The sequence below is a fragment of the Schistocerca nitens genome, chromosome 4 (genome assembly GCF_023898315.1).
Source record: "Schistocerca nitens isolate TAMUIC-IGC-003100 chromosome 4, iqSchNite1.1, whole genome shotgun sequence".
Lineage (NCBI taxonomy): Eukaryota > Metazoa > Arthropoda > Insecta > Orthoptera > Acrididae > Schistocerca > Schistocerca nitens.
The window spans coordinates 634,898,579-634,916,346 of record NC_064617.1 but is presented as its reverse complement, the minus strand read 5'-3'; the positions used below and the strand labels follow the sequence as shown (position 1 = coordinate 634,916,346).

Here is a 17,768-nt window from a genome sequence, read left to right as displayed (position 1 = left end):
CTGTTTCAAACACCTTAATATCTGCATATAAGTCAATCTCTTTTGCAGATCTTTTTATAATTGCTCTTAAATCGTCAATATCATCTTTTTTACCACCGGCTTCTAGATGTAGGTAGTTTCTTATTCATTTTGCTGATACTGGGAATGCTCTTCTATGACTCCAGACCGATGAATGCAATATCTAATTTCGTCTTGCTTAGCATTATTTTCAGAAAATAATTTTCATTTTATATTGATAGTAATCCCTTTAATGTGGGAGTAAATGACATCACATCTACACCTCAACTGACGCAATGAGGAGCATGCTACTTGTTTTTATGCAATCATCAGGAGAAACATTAGGCAGAAAAGTCTACACAAATATGAATTGAAGTCTTTGTAGCTTCAAAAATTGTAGAACACGATTGCTGGCAAAGAAACAGTAGAAACCTTCAGACAGTCGTAAATACCTTTACAAGTCAAAGTAGTGTACATTATTCAGATTTTTCTAACATACACAACCTAGTGTTCTGCAACATCTATACTTACAACCTCACATTCTTTAAATTTCCCCATTACCTTTGGCTGCGAGAATTTGTAGCCATTCTGTTATTTTGTGTGGGTAGTCATAGTAATCATGCTCCAGAGGTAGGTTGTTGAGTCTTTTGTGCTGAATGCCAATGCCACCACCTGTACCATGTACACTAGCTAATGCAGTCCTACGTTTTGGGACTTTTATTCGTCCCTTTGGGATGTTGTCTCGCCTGTGTGCGAAAGTCATAGATAATAGTTCAGCAGACACTTCTGTCTCTTTTGCGAAACACTTGGTGGGGTTTACATTTTTTAAGAATATTACTTTTTAAGAACATTAGTGCCACCAACATGTAATACACGCTTGGTTAAGCATACAGGATGCTTCCCAAGCATGTGTGGCTCAACTTGTTTGTCACATTTCTTTTCCTCTATGTCCATGTATTGTGTGTGAGAGCTGTTTAATACTATTACTGATCTATACACTTCAGAGAGAAAATGATCTTGGTCCAGCTGTATGGCTCGTAATTTAAGCAGTTGCAATTTCCAACGAATAGCCTTCTGCACCTCTAATATTTTACGTTTTGTCGATATGCTGCTGTATACTAAACAGATTTTGATATGATATATAACTTATATACCAGTACTCTTCCGTCTTAGATTCGTACATCTCGCCTTTCATAGTTGTTACCATGATAATGATGTCCAATTTTGTTAACCATATGTTGATTCCTTTGACACATCCCTCACGTCACTGGATTCCATCATTCAGCTGTTCAATCTTCAAATGCCTCGCTTATTGTATCCGCTGCCCTAATTATGCCACTCAATTCCATTAACCTTGTGTTAAAGCTTCAATTTTTCTTTCAGTGTAGAAATGAATGTTTGGCACATGCACCATATTCTCAGAATGAGTGCATTACATTCATGTGAATTTGTCCAGAACCTATAATACACTGACAGTTACACATTGGCACACTATCGTTTAAAGGAAAAGCCCTGGAAGGTTCATCTGCACCGTTCATCATTCAGTTTTATCGTTTTGTCAATGACTAGAAAGTCATCCTGCATGTGATTCCAGAAATCCCTGCATATGGTAATACATTCATTAAATGTCAGGTCTGTCCTACATGTGCTTGGTAAATATGTTTTTAATCGATATTGTCCTGTTTGAAAGCTTTAATAAGCCTTGCATTGCCCCATAATAACTGCTTTGGAGTCCTGGAATATGTTTGACTCAAATAAAGGACATCAACCTTCATATAACGGTCAAAACAAAAATATTTCCATTGTTGATCCTGGTTATCCACTGCAATATTGTAAAATATGAAAATACTGTTGGGCTTTACTTTCTCAGTTGCACAATATCACTGCTTTTGCTGAATGTCTGAGTGGTTACTCGATCGATACCACTCAAAATCTCCTGTAACGACTGGTACTTAGGCTGAGGAACATTCCCTCATGTTGTGTTAACTATGCAAAAATAGCATTGGCCGTCCCGCAGTCAGATGGTTCAACAATTAAAACACGTATTTTATTAGGAATACTGATCCATTCTCTTCTTCTTGCGATTTCAGTATTATTGTAGGACAAGTCAGTTGCTGCAAGTGTCTGTGATAAGGGCGTTTTGCCCACTCAGTCATGATGAAGATCGTGCACTTACACTAGTATACAGAGGATTTTACAGTGAAGACATGTAGCCATTACAGTCTTTTCAGTTTTATAATCATTTCAGTATAGCATAGTATATGTACATACTTAGGTATGAGCATAGTTCTGTTGGTTGGTTGGTTCATATACACTGACTTGTATTGATGCAAAAATGTATTATATAGTTGCGTGACAAGTTCTACCCATGGGTGAGGAATTTTTCGTGCTGACTCCCACGTATTGCTCTATATTCTCTTTTAGAATCGACAGACATACAGTTTCCAGCTTGGTTGACACTCTAGAGCATTCTGGATCATGTAACTAGCATATGTTAAATTTTTAAAAATGTGGATGGGTGCATTCTGTCTTGTTGTACAGTTTAATTGTTCATAGTAAGTCCCTTAAGAGATTGTATGGTCACCCAGTATCAGTGATGGAGAGTGGGCATTTCCATGGAACAAAACAGTAATTTACATTGATGTGTTGCATAGGCATATCCACCCATCCACAGATAACACAACTTTGGTACCACTGTTGTGGTTGCTGTGGTATTCAGTGTCCAAAGATTGGTTTCATACAGTTCTCCACACTACTCTATCCTGTGCAAGCTTTTTCATCTCGAAATAAACGCTGCATCCTACATCGTTTGGATCTTACTTACTTATAGCATTCATCTCCTGGTCTCCCTCTACAATTTTTATCTCCCCCCTTCCCTTTACCCTACCGAATTGGTGATCCCTTGATGTCACAGAATGTTTCCTATCAACCTATCCTTTCTTTTAGTCAAGTTACGACACAAACTTCTTTTCTCCCTAATTCTATACAGTTCCTCCTCATTAGTTACATGATCTACTCATTTAATCATCATTCTTCTGTAGTACCACATTTGCAATGCTTCTGTTTCCTCTTGTCTGAACTGTTCATCATGCACATTTTTTACTTTCATGTATGATTACACACCTGACAAACAACTCCAGAAAAGATTTTCTAACACTTAAATCTATACTCTGTGTTAACAAATTTCTCTTCATCAGAGATGCTTTTCTTGGCATTGCCAGACTACATTTTACATCCTTTCCACTTTTGCCATCATCAGTTATTTTACTGCCCAAATAGAAAAATTCATCTACTACTTTTAGTGTCTAGTTTACTGATCTAATTCCCTCAGCATTGCTAGATTTGACTACATTCCATTATGTTATTTTGCTTTTCTTGATGTTCAGCTTACATTTTATATATATAAAAAAACTGTCCATTCCGTTCAGCTGCTCGGATTCTGTGTCCCTGACAGAATTTCAATGTCCCTCACAAATCTCAAACTTTTTATTTCTTTCCTTGAACTTTAATTTCTTCTCCAAGTTTTTCTTTGGTTTCGTTTATTCCTAGCTTGATATACAGATTAAATAACATCAGGGAAGCAGTACTTCTCTTTCACGTCTCTCAACTGTTATAATTGTATTCCATACAAATTGTACATAATTTTCGCTCCCAGTATATTTTGGATTTTCGACACCCACTACCAGAGATAACTCATGAAGTGACATCTTGTCCTACAGTGATGCATTTGTTAGTGCTGATGTTAGGACTATAAGTCATGTTAAACAACATTAATTTCACTTCAGGTAGCATCCCCCCATATGAGGTTGTCTTGCTGTAGATTTCGACATGCTTACCCTTTGAGAGTTTTCATATGACTAGATGAATATATTGTTGGCTGTTGTACACATACACACACACACACACACACACACACACACACACACACACACACACACACACACACACACATAGACACAAGGTGGTAGATTAATAGTGACTGGGCCAAATATCTCACGAAATTAGAATCAAACGAAAAAATAAGAAGAACAAATATGAGGGTGATGGGGGAAAACAGATAGCGCTATGGATGGCCCACTAGAGAGCACTGCAATAGGTCAAATTGATAGAAACTTCATTTTTTATAATGGGTACCTCCATTTTTATTAATATTCGTATAGTACATAAATAAATATGAATGTTGGTTTCGCTTTGTGATGGATGGCACTGTAAAATTCTAACACTTATATAATATGCCTCACCCATTTACTCATAGATGAATAGTTGGTAACAATGTGGTTTTTTAAATTAAAACACTAAAAGTAGTTACGTTTGGACTTTATTTCTGTTATTCCAATGTGATACATTTACTTTTGTGACCTGATCATAAATTATGGGAACGCATGGTGTTACTCTATGAGCAACCAGAATAACATCATTAATGAAATAAATGCTCAGAATGATGTCCTTCATCTTCAATGCATTTGGCAATACGTGTAACGAAATTCCTCTCAACAGCGAGTAGATTACCTTCAGTAATTATTGCAGATGCATTGACAATGCGGTAAAGCATGTTTTCATTGTCAGTGGATCACGATAACAAATATCTTTCAATTTTCCCAAAGAAAGAATGCCAGAGATGTAAGGTCCAGTGAACGTGCTTCTACAACCAAATCCACTTGTCATTAAATGTTCTATTTACTACCATTTCAACTGCTTGTATACTATGTGCCGGACATCCATCATGTTTAAAGTACATTGCCATTCTGTCATGAAGTGGAACATCTTGTAGTAGAATAGGTAAAACATTAATTAAGAAATCGGCATAGATTGCACCATTTACACTGTCACCGATAAAATAAGGGCCAATTAGATGCCCTCCCTTAATTCTGCACTACACATTAACCCACCAGAGTCGCTGTTGTTTCACTTGTCGCAGCCATTGTAGATTTTTCATTGCCCAATAGTGCATATTATGCCAGTTTACATTACCCTCTATATATGACTGACGCTTCGTCACTAAATAGAAGTCTTGAAAAAACCTGTTATCGTCTAGTAATTTATTTTGTGCCCAATTCCTGGTGCACAGAAATATGGTAAGAATGAAATGTATGATGGTGTAGAATTCTCAAAATCGACATTTTTGAAATTCTCAATTGCCGCTCAGTTTGTCTCCCACTGATGTGCAACTGAAATACTTATTTGGGCATCTTCATTTGTTGCAGTTCTTGGTTGTGTCTTCTTCTTTGGTTGAACCCTTCCAGATACTTAGATGCTGTCTGTCAGGATAACGATCAACATACATAGCACAAGCTTGTTGGGCATTTTGATCACAATAGCTATAAATAAACACCATATTTACCTTTTCTGCGACTGTTAAATGTTCCATTTTAACAAGATTATGTTCTCCACGTAATTATTACGACTGGACAAACGTATTATCATACCTAATTTAAATAATGAATTGCACTCAGTGCTATTGGGTGCACTGCTACATTTGCGAGAATACTACAGCGCCATCTATCACAAAGCGAAACAAATGTTCCAAATCAAACATTCATATTTACACTATGTGATCAAAAGTATCTGGACACCTGGCTGAAAATGACTTAAAAGTTCGTGGCGCCCTCCATCGGTAATGCTAGAATTCAGTATGGTGTTGGACTACCCTTAGCCTTGATGACAGCTTCCACTCTCTCAGGCATACGTTCAATCAGGTGCTGGAAGGTTTCTTGGGGAATGGCAGCCCATTCTTCATGGAGTGCTGCACTGAGGAGAGGTATCGATGTCGGTCCGTGAGGCCTGGCACGGAGTCGGCGTTCCAAAACATACCAAAGGTGTTCTATAGGATTCAGATCAGGCCACTCCATTACAGGGATGTTATTGTCCTGTAACCACTCCGCCAGGGGCCGTGCATTACGAACAACTGCTCGATCGTGTTGAAAGGTGCAATCACCATCCCCGAATTGCTCTTCAACAGTGGGAAGGAAGAAGGTACTTGAAACATAAATGTAGGCCTGTGCTATCATAGTGCCATGCAAAACAACAAGGGGAGCAAGCCCCCTCCATTAAAAACACGATCACACCATAACACTACCGCCTCCGAATTTTACTGTTGGAACTACACACACTGGCAGATGACGTTCACCAGGCATTCGCCATACCCACACTCTGCCATCCGACCGCCACATAGTGTACCATGATTCGTCATTCCACACAACGTTTTTCCACTGTGCAATCGTCCAATGCTTATGCTCCTTACACCAAGTGAGGCGTCGTTTGCCATTTACCGGCGTGATGTGTAGCTTATGAGCAGCCGCTCGAGCATGCAATCCAAGTTTTCTCACCTCCTGACTAATTGTCATAATATTTGCAATGGATCCTGATGCTGTTTGGAATTCCTGCGTGAATAGATATCTGCCTATTACACATTACGACTCTCTTCAACTGTTGGCGTTCTCTGTCAGTCAACAGATGAGGTCGGCCTGTACGCTTTTGTGCTGTACGTGTCCCTTCACGTTTCCACTTCACTATCACATCGGAAACAGTGGACCTAGGGATATTTAGGAGTGTGGAAGTCTCGCGTACATACGTATGACACAAGTGACATCCAATCACCTGACCAGTCTGTCAGTTCTGCGGAGCGCCCCATTCAGCTCTTTCACGATGTCTTATGACTTTTGAGGTGGCTGATACGGAGTACCTGGCAGTAGGTGGCAGCACAATGCACTTAATATGAAAAATGTATGTTTCTGGGGGTGTCCGGACACTTTTTATCACATTATATATATACACTATGTGATCAAAAGTATATGTATATAATATTATCAGCAGGGTTAGCAACCTAAAAAAATTGCATGTAGTCACTGCAGCTTAGCAAGTGGCTTGGATTATTTTTCTGTTTATGCAGTGAGCACCATATCCTCTCAGCTATGGTGGCTACAGATTTTTTTATAGACTCTTAATTCACATTTGAATACTGTTTGCTCCTGGAGGAAGGAAGTGATGCATATGCTGTCTCTTCTTCTCCAGGTATGGTGTTTTCACCTCTCATCTCTGCCAGCTTTGCTGCCTTAGGTAGCTCCTGCTGGCTGTGGCAGAGGTGAGCACAGTGGTGGTGGTGGTGGTGGCAGCAGTGGTGATGGTGGTGATGGCGGCAATGCCAGCAACATCTGTTGGGGTAGTGGTCATTGCAATATGTCTGGCATTTGGGTCAACAGGCAGGTGGCTGGCAGGGTGGATTGGCAGGAATTACCCACAGGCCTACCCTGTCCACGGAAGTTTGTCGCAGCAGCAATGCAACAGTAGTGCTGCATGGTGGTGAGTCTGAGTACTATTCAGTAGCACTCCATGTGCTGAGGCATATGGATCTCACTGTTCAATGCAGGTTGGTTGTGGTTGCGGCAATGGCGACAGTCGACAGTTGAAGAGGTGGAGACACTGGAGACAATGACACTTGGTGCATAGCAATAGTCAGTATAGTAATTGGTTTTTTCACATGCATCTTATTCGGACAAACTCAGCTCTCTCCAAAGAGGTATAAGACATTTGAATGATAGGATGAGGGAGTGGGGGAGAAAGTTTAGTTTTGCAGGAAGTATTGTTTTTATACATATACATATTGTCATAAATTTTTTTACTCACGCTGTTCTACAATATTTTGCAAGTATTTGGTTTCTTTAAGCCTTAAACTTGACCTGAATTACGTTGAACCCAATAGTAGCGACAATATACATGAGTATCTCATCTGTATGTTCCAGTTCTATAGATTTTCTACTTATGCAGTCTACTGTTGTACTTCAATATTGGATGAATACAGGCACTTATACACACACACACACACAGACACACACACACACACACACACACACACAGACACACACACACACACACACACACACACACACACACACACACACACATATATATATATATATATATATATATATATATATATATAAAACGCTGCCTAAGCTGGTACCAAGCCCGATTGAAAATGGGGGAGAGAGAGGAGTAGCACTCGTTAAAAAACCTTGGTTTGCCTAACCCAGGTGATAGAACATTCTAATGGTTCCTTGCCGGGAAAACGCCAAAGACCTCAGCGGCAGTGAAAGTGGAAATGAAGAACATCGGAACTGTGGAACTGGCAGAAGAGGCAAGCTTTCTAAAGAAGAAAAAGCATATTTAAAAGTCCACACATGTCTGTGTGGTAACCACCAGTAATCTGGCCAGCGTATGTTCACCATGTGAGGTGCGGCTGAACACTGAGCTCCAGGAACTAACAAACCACAGTTCTATCCAACCAGAATTAGCTGGAACCTAATTACAAGCAGAATGTTTCGTACAAATAATATTTAAATTACCTGAGGTGGTCAATCCACTCGCTCTGTGGCGACAACCAAGCTGTCGGATTCTGGGGAGATTGGGCTCGTATGACAGAGAAGGTCGGAGTTCTGTGGTAAACTTCCACGAAAATCTCACACATATGTTGGCATTTTTAACATCCAAACACTTATTCAGACTGGCAATTTACAGAATCTTACTACTGAACTCAACAGACAAAAAATCCAAGTCCTCGAATTTCAAGAGACTAGATTCACCGATTCGGAAACAACAGGCTACAACAACTACAGTATCCTTAAAGCAAAAGAGACAAGGAAATATGCAAAGCAGCTGCATTATTTGGTATGGCTTTTATTGTGAGTAAGGCCATCCTTGACTGTTACAGAAGTAAATCAAATCAGCAGCAGACTAATGACCATGTGAATTAAGCACACTAACAAAACATATACAATTATTAAAATTCATGCACCTACAAGAACTGACAACAAAAAAAGAACTTGAGAAGACAGAAAATTTTCGAGAAAAATTTGAAACTGAAGTTTCCAAAATTCCGAAGGAGGACGTAAAAATTCTTCTCGGCGATTTCAACGCACAAATTGGCAAAGAGAGGAAATATATATAAAAAACAGTCAGCAATTACCCTACACACAAACTCATGAACGAGAATAGCGTCTGGTTCATCGAGCTGTGTCAACAAAACAATCTAACAATCATGTCAACATCACTTCGAAAGAACCCTAAGGAGCAAAAAATGTGGCGATCCCCAATCCTTCAGCTAGATGGATTTCAGATAGACCATGTTGCGATCTCCTATGATCTCCATAAAAAAATACATGACATTCAAGTCCACAAAGCGGCGAATATAGATTCTGACCACTACCTTACCACAGTCCAAATTAAATTCTCACCAGAAAGGGAATGCCAAAGGAAAACACCACTAATTTCTAAATTTGATTTGAAAAAATCCAAGAATCAAAAATTATAGAAGTATGGTAAAAACAACCTACAAACAACTGGAAAGATTTCCAAACTAAAATTATGCAGAAAGCAAGAGAACTGATCCCATTAAAGAAAAAATCCAAACACCCATGGTGGAATTCAAATTGTGATAATGCAACAGAAGAGAGACAATGAGCGTTCTAGATTAGATTAGATTAGATTAGATTAATACTTGTTCCATAGATCATGAATACGACATTTCGTAATGATGTGGAACGTGTCAGGTTAATAAAAGATGTCTGTACAAGGTATTACACTACACAAAATATTGCATGACACTTATGTTTAAGTTGTTTTTTTTCCTCCCTTAATTTATACCTAAAACTATAACTGTGACAAATCAGAAACCACACAAGAGAAATTTTTTAAAGTCAAAAAAACAAACAGCTAAAATACTTAGACAAACTGAAAGAAAATATCTTAATGAACATCTGAACTTAATTGAAGAAGTCTTTAGGAACCACAAAACACACAAATTTTACAAAACGTTTGCAAATCAAAACAAAGGATACACTCCATGAAATCTCTGTTTCAGGAAACTAAATGGAAAACAGATACTAATTAACAAAGAAAATTGTCGAGAATTAGCCAAATATTTCTTGCAACTTCTAAATTGCTCACAAGCAAGTACGAGAGTTCCCAAATCCCAACCAGAACACACAAACGAAACTTCACTACCATTAACTCAGGAAGATGGAATTGTAGCTGAAATACTGAAGAACCTTCGTCAAAATTCCTTAAAAGAGATCAGTCAAATCATCCAACAAATTTGGCAGACAGAAAAACTTGCAGAGAATTGGAAATGTGCACTAATTCATCCATTGCACAAAAAGGGAGATAGATCAGATGTAAACAACTACCGAGGCAATTCACTTTTGCTGGTCACTTAAAAAAATTTTATCCATGTGTCTTCTAAAGAGAGCACAAGAACAGCTAGAACACAGAATTTCAGATTACCAAGCAGGCTTTTGACCAAATAGATCATTCCCTGAATAGATATTTAATCTTAAAACTATTTTAAAAATTAAAACAATCAGTTTGAACCAATAGTCCACACATTTTTTGAGCTTAAAAAAGCATACGATTCTATATATATATATATATATATATATATATATATATATATATATATATATATATGCAATCTTTATGCAATATTCTAGAAGAATACGGATTACACACCAAAACTCGAAAACTGATAGAACAAACACTGTCAGAAACCAAATCAAAAATTAATTTCATAGCGGAAATTTCTGAACCATTCTTAGTTAAAACAGGAGTAAGACAAGGAGATGGCATCTCGCCACTATTATTCAACATAGTTTTAGACAAAATAATGAAAGAATGGGAAATGGAACTAAGAAAACAAAACTTTTGGAAGCCCATCGAACTGAGAAGGGATCAAGGAAAATTGAACGTTCCATACTTAGCTTTTGTAGATGAGTTGGCAGTTCTAGCCAATAGTGAAGAAACAGCAATAAAACAAATCAAAACCCTCAAAGAATGTGTGGAGAAGGTTGGCCTGCAAATCTCCTTTGAGAAAACTTAATTCATGTGCTCCATGTTAGATATTCCGAAATTTAAAACAAATTATGGTGAAATCAACAGAGTCAAATACTTTAACTACCTTGTTGAAAATATTGATCCAACAGGACCTGAAAAAATAGCACCAAGACAGAAAATCAAGGAAGTGTCCAGACTTGTTTCAAATTTCTATGACAAAAACTGCCTGTCAAAAGAGATTAAAACGAGACTCTACAATACAGAGAGTCACATATGCAAGTGAAACACTCCCATTGAATCTAAAACTAGATTGACAAGAAATTAAGGAATTAGACAGAAAGTTTATTAGAAAAATTCTGGGACCTCGATACACACAAGATGGATACAGACTGCAAACCGTCAAGAGTACAGAAAAAGCATCAAACATCGAAATCGACATAAGAAAGTGACGAATGAAGTTCTTTGGATGCCTAGACAGATTACCTGGAAGCAGAATTGCTAAACGTCTATTGGACTTCATGGCATCCCTTAAACCATGAATACCTTGGATAACTGAAATTAAGAAGGATTGGACAAAAGCCAAAATTGATGTAATAAACACATCAGACAGGGATATATTCAAAAGCAAAATTGATAAGTGGAAGTTCATTCCAGAGATAAAACCATTCCGACCAAAGTGAACAGTAGAACGAAAGAAGGCCTTCAGGGAGAAAATGAAGAAATATTCGGAAAATAAGAAAAACCCTAAGAAGGACTGAAATTCACCTGCTTATCGTTCGGGTGGGGGAGAGTGGAGGGGGTTCCTGAAAGTAAGTCACAGTCATTTTGTACCCACATTGTGTTCCTCACCATCTGTATCTACACCTATTCTGAAACAACAGTGAATTACATAGCAGAATGTACATCCAACTTAGCACTTTCTTCCATTCCATTCAAGTATGGAGTGTGTAACACTTCCGTTGGGTTTCGACACGATCTGATCGAATAGCAGCCCAATATTTATTATTAATATGACCGTGTACCTAATGGGGCTGGTAATCGGAATTGACTGCTATGGAAGTTGTTACTTTCCAGTTCGTCCTGTTCAATACTGTGATAATGAAATGTCTGGTAACAAGAAAAACATCAACACAGTTTCACTAATTACGAACCTATATTCGTCTCAAAAACACAAAAAAAGGAGACAGCCACTGCCTTCGTCATACATATCTAATTACGGCTAATCTCAGCACAGGCTTCTTCATTTTCCATTATCGTCACACGCTAATCCATCACTGCTTCCAACACTGCAATCCAACACTGCAATCCAAGGTGATGCCGGCGCGGTAGACGCGAAACCAAATATCGTCCCTAGAAATATCATTGATCACTTTCGTAATAATACTTCTTCACCTTCCCGGTATTATTCTAGTGCAAAGGGGTCTAACCACGGCGATGGCGACTCCCTTCTCCGTTAAAGCCTTGTATTACAACAAACACCTCCACACACCTCTACCCGCAACGTGGCACTCGCTCAACGCCACACTCGCTCTCGCAACACGACACAATCGATTGTTCGCCCAATCGACCTGTGCCGAGTGCAAATTTATAGTAAGGGCCTACGGACCCCTTACATCCCCGCCCTCGAAAACTTCTTTGGAGCCTCTGGCGTAAAAGAATCGGCAAGGAAATTAGATATCATTACATCTGAACAAAACACACAGTGTAAATAATTAATGAAATTACAATCCACCAAATAATCCCTCGACTCCGGTAGTGGGCTGCCTCCACAATAATATTCTACAAAAGGTTATTACATCTCACAAACATGGCATTGTCCAAATCACAATTTTTTATCAAGCAGCAATAATCCTCTATAGTCCATATTGAATGTAAGACACAACATACAATCAAAAATTATTACGTGAACACATGACATATGAGTTATTATATTACAAATTAGTTGTTACAAGTTTTACACCCATTCTCAGGTAATCGTCGATATGAAATATGAAGTTCTAGTTATAATACATCAGAAAATACAATGCAAATAAACATTCCCCTTTTTCAAATGTCCGTTTAACAACTAAATGTTCCAAACACCTCTTACTCAACTACGTCATGGAGCTTGAACACTCCAATTTTAGACATTCGCCCTAATCGAGTTCCACTTCCTCATCTGGGTTATCCCTGTTCTCGTGTGAGTAGTATCTTTTTATGTTTTTCACATGCTCCTTACCATGCACTCTCTTTGTCCGTGCATATTCCAACTCCACCGTGTTAGGATGACCAATTTTTATAATCCTGTCTGGTTCCTTATAAACGTGGTTGAATTTGTGTATTTCAGAGTTTATTTTCTTTGATTTTGCATGAACCTTTACTAGTACTAAGTCTCCCACTCGGTAAGTTATCGGTTTCACTAGCTTGTCGTGTCTTTCCTGTCTTTTCCTAGCCTTCTCCTTCATACTTAATTCAACTAGCTCCAATTTCCTTTCCCAGGTCAATGAACTTCCTGGTGGGTAGACTAGCAACTCGCGAAAAATACTGTCGGGTTCTTGATTGAGCAATACTTCACATGGTGCAAGCCCTGTAGAATCATGCCGGAGGTGATTCCTGACCCGCTCAAATTCTTCCAAATATCCTTTCCATAAACCATGCTTCCTATGACAGTATGTTCAGCATAAACGCTTCAATTCCTTCATTGTTCGTTCTGCAGGGTTAGAAGCTGGCTTATATCTAGAAATGGCAATTTGCTCTATTTTGTGTTCATTTAGCATCTCTGTCCACTCCTTTGACCTAAATTGTGATCCATTATCACTCAAAATTCGCTTAGGAATACACACCTTTTGAAAATAGTCTTTCTTAAACTGGTTAATGATGGCTCTACTAGTGGCTTTCTTTAACAGGTAAAATTTTATGTACTTGGAAACCAGTTCTTCCACTACTAAGATTTGTGTGTAATTCCCTCGTGAGGCAGGAAGTGGCCCAAAGAGATCCACTGTAACTATGTCCTTAATTGCTGTTGGTACAATTGGATGCATATATCCTTTGTGCTGTACTGTAGTCGTTTTAGATTTTTGACAAGTGTCACATGTATTCAGTATCTTACGTATACACCTTCCCATGTTGTTGAATGCACAATCTGACTTCAACTTTTCCAGACACTTCTTCGGTCCATAACGCGCATTACTATAGTGCGTATACCAAATTAATTTCTTTACCACATGCTCCGGCTCGATGATCTTGTTCACTGTTCGTGCATCCAAAACTATCCTCACCTTTCCATCCTTCTTATCAACAACAAATAGGGGGTTGTTATATTGACTGTTGGCCCTTTCTATAACACCAAGGTCCATCATCCTCTGTATCTCTTCATCTACTGCTCTTCTTTTCGCCTGGGGAATGGAATACTGTTTTATATTGAACAGTTTATGGTTCTTTATCTTTAGCTTACACTCCACCTCTTTCATGATACCTGGCCGTTGAGAAAATACCTTATGACGCCTGTATAATACTGTGGCTAATTTCCTCTTAATCTCCCCATCTAGGTGTGTCATTTCCTCCAACCTTTTACTGATCTTATCCTCTTTACGTCGATCCTCTCGTGCTAATCCCTCAAAGAACATTAACACTTCTTCTTCTAGTTCCTCTTCCCTGTATCCTACTGTGGGTTCCTCTTCATAACACAAACTTATCCTTTTAAATTCTTCCTCTTCTTTGATTGCACTACCCTCAGCAAACTTTAACCTCTTCTCTTCTCCCTCTCTTCCTTTGACCTTGATAGTACCTTCATCAAAACTCACTACTGCATCAACTTCATTCAACCAATCTATTCCTAAAATAATTGATGTGTTCAGTCCAGCCACCACCAAAAATGTTGCTTCGTATTCTTATCCCTCTATCTCGAAGGTAATCAACACTTGTTCTTTAATAGGTTTTTCTCCTTGCACCCAACGCATTCACAATTCTCACTCCACTCACCGGGAAACTAGGCAAGCTAATGTTTGCTTTGAGTACTTGTTCATATAACCTCTTGGATATTGCACATGCTTCACTTCCTGTATCAACTAATGCCTCAATATTCAGTCCACATAGCTTGATCCCTATCATGGGTAGTATGGGTTCTTTGGGAATCCTACTTCTTTCCTCCAGTAGATCTCCTCTTAGATCTCCACCATTGTCGTGTCTTAGTAGGTTTATTCTGGTCCTTGTAGCTCTCACTCCTGACCGGACCTCATCTGGAGTGTCATTCAGTTTTCCGGTCTCTCCGCCTCTTCTATATGCACTGTGTCAATCATTCGCCTATCCCTTCCTCTCTCATCATCTCTTGGTTCTTCACTCCTTCTCCAATCATTTCTCCATTGCTGTTCACCACCATGGTTCCTATACCTATGTCCACCACCTCTTCCTCTATAATTAGACGAATTATTAAAATGACTCCTTTGGTCACTACTTCCCTCTCGGTTTTGATCACTACCTTGATTTTGTTCCTGTGATCGAACAGATTCCAACTATTCCAGTATCTCCATCAAGGCCTCCCTATCTTTAATTAGGCTCCCGGATACAGTTTCTTGCATTCTCCGGCTCAATCTTCTTTTTATCGCTGATATCATTATGTCATCACTCAGTGGTTGTTCCAAGGTCTCGTTCAATTCCCACAAATGTTCGGCAAACTCTCTCAACGTTCCTGTCCATGTATTAAGTGACTTGCGGTGTAGTAGGTCCTCAAGTGCTGCACACTGATGACTTTTGGACCAGTATTTCTTCAAGAATTCCCCTTCAAACTGATCATAACTAGTAGTTCCTTCCTTCTTCCTGACTCCCCAAGTGAAGGCCTCACCTTCCATCCTATCTATTGCAAACTGAATCTTGTCTGCGTCTTTGAAATGTGCTGGGAAAACTCCTTTTAACCATTTCATAAATACATTGGGTGCAACCCTCCTTTCGGTTTAAACTTCTGCCCTGTATTATTTTGGACGAACCAATTATCACTGCTCATCAAGGTAACGACTCTACCTTCCCCAACGGTTAAAGTGGCATTGCTAATTCGTTTATCAATTTCTTCTGTCTTGCTCTCCAATTGTTGCACTCCCTGTTGTAATTGCCTGACCTCCATTGCAACCCTCTTGTTATCCTCTTCTCGTTGCATGGCTATAGCATTTCTCAGATTGACAGCCAGTTGGTTTTGCCTATCTCCTATCCCCTTAACCACATCATTGCATTGTTTCTGCATCTGCGTTACCTCGGCGATTCGATGATTGCAATTTGTTTCCACTTCGGTGATCCTTTCTTCCAATTCGGCTTTAGTTTCTTCAATATCATCTTCCATCTTTTTTGTTAACTTTCCTTCCATCTTCTCCACGTTTCCCTGGACTTGGTCTATGCTCTTCTGTAGCTTACTCTCTCTCTCGTTGATATCCATCTTCAGTCGTTCTTGTAACTTCTGCATTTCCTTCTTCAGATTATATTCTATCTTCATTTGCGATATTTTGATCTCTTGTGCTAGAGTTTCCTTAAACGATTTTTCTAAGCTTTCTTTGGTTTCTTGTAAATCTTCCTTTAATGATTCTCTAATTTCTTGTAAACCTTTCTCTAATGATTTGTGGAATATTTCTTCCCTTTCTCTAGTTTCTTGTAAACCTTCCTCTAATGATTTGTGGAATATTTCTTCCCTTTCTCGAGCTTCTTGTAAACCTTCCTTTATTGTTGCCTTGGTTTCCTTTAGCAAGTCTGCTAACATCGACCGTATATCTGCCCCCTCTGAAACTGGCTTATCTCTCATCGTTTGTCCCGGTGTCTCGGGGTAACTAGTAGAATGTGCTAATAGGCTTTCTGATGACAGTCCATAATCACTGATTCCTGAATCATCTCTGTCTTCCTGTCCTATCCCTTTCCTTTCAACTACTGCCTCACAAACCTGCTTATCTTCAGTAGACATGTTTGGTTTGTTTTTGATGCACAGGCAAGTAATATAAAATAACCTCTAGTAACCCAAAACACTCCTAATTACCGCTAAACTAATCAAACAGTAACTATAGTATCTTCAGTTAATCCCAAAATTGATACAATACGTATGAGTACTGAACATAATGACTCTCAAAACCTAATAATTTCAAATATCAATTTTCACATACACAGCTTATGTAAAATGTTTTAAATAAGACAATTCACACCATTCATTAAATCTATAAATGTAAAATCTCCAAAAACAATGAGCATATCTGTATAATCACCATTTACAAAGCGCAGTATGCATAAATAAGTATGCTATATTTCATAGTATGTTTCACAAACTTTTCGGAAATTACTGTAATTGGGCACTTGTCCTAGGGTAAAACACAGTTTAAAACTGTTTATTTATCGTGAAGACAGTATACTGCAATTTAATGTTATGCTAACCAGTTGTCTTCACTCACCAACTGACGTTACCACGAGTCGCGATGTTTTGACGTTTGAAGTGGGCGTGGCGCTTACTGCCGCCGGAGCCGCGTGAAATCGCGCTGAAAATCTGTGGCGAGTCGTCGTAGTTCTCAGTCGGCCGCTCCGTGGCGCTGCAGGCGGGCGTAGTTTGTAGTTCGGCCACTAGATGCCGGCTTGGCGCTCGGTGTCTCGAAGTCGCGCTGATCGTTGTCCAGTGTAGTGCGTCTGCGTCTGACCTACTCCTTGCACAGGTAGCTGGGATGACATGTGAAATCACCTCGCGGATCGAAGCTCTTTGGCGCAGCTGCTGCACGGGTCTGCGGGACGTCATTCAACAATTGCGTCGCCACATAAATTGTCGCCTGCATAACAGTTTATGGGTCCACCTAAAGTTACTCGATTTTCATTATTCAAACAGCAATTTCGATCATAACATTACTACTAAACACTTCTTTAAAAGCTTCCGTGACGAATTCTTGGCTCGTTTTGTTGTGGTAATGTTCACACGTGTCTTCCTTTAGTGTTCACTTTTCACCGTTTTTCGTGCG

The 17,768-nt window shown here is 39.0% G+C and overlaps 1 protein-coding gene across 1 annotated transcript; it reads right to left on the bottom strand.

Moving 5' to 3' along the window:
• Nucleotides 1-7,049: 7,049 nt before the first annotated feature.
• On the bottom strand, nucleotides 7,050-16,540 carry LOC126252479 (paramyosin-like). The gene is made up of 3 exons (XM_049953374.1): nucleotides 15,817-16,540; nucleotides 14,295-14,635; nucleotides 7,050-7,148 (listed from the first exon to the last, which is right to left on the bottom strand). The coding sequence occupies exons 1-3, from the start codon at nucleotides 16,538-16,540 to the stop codon at nucleotides 7,050-7,052; spliced, it is 1,164 nt and encodes a 387-aa protein (XP_049809331.1).
• Nucleotides 16,541-17,768: the final 1,228 nt, after the last annotated feature.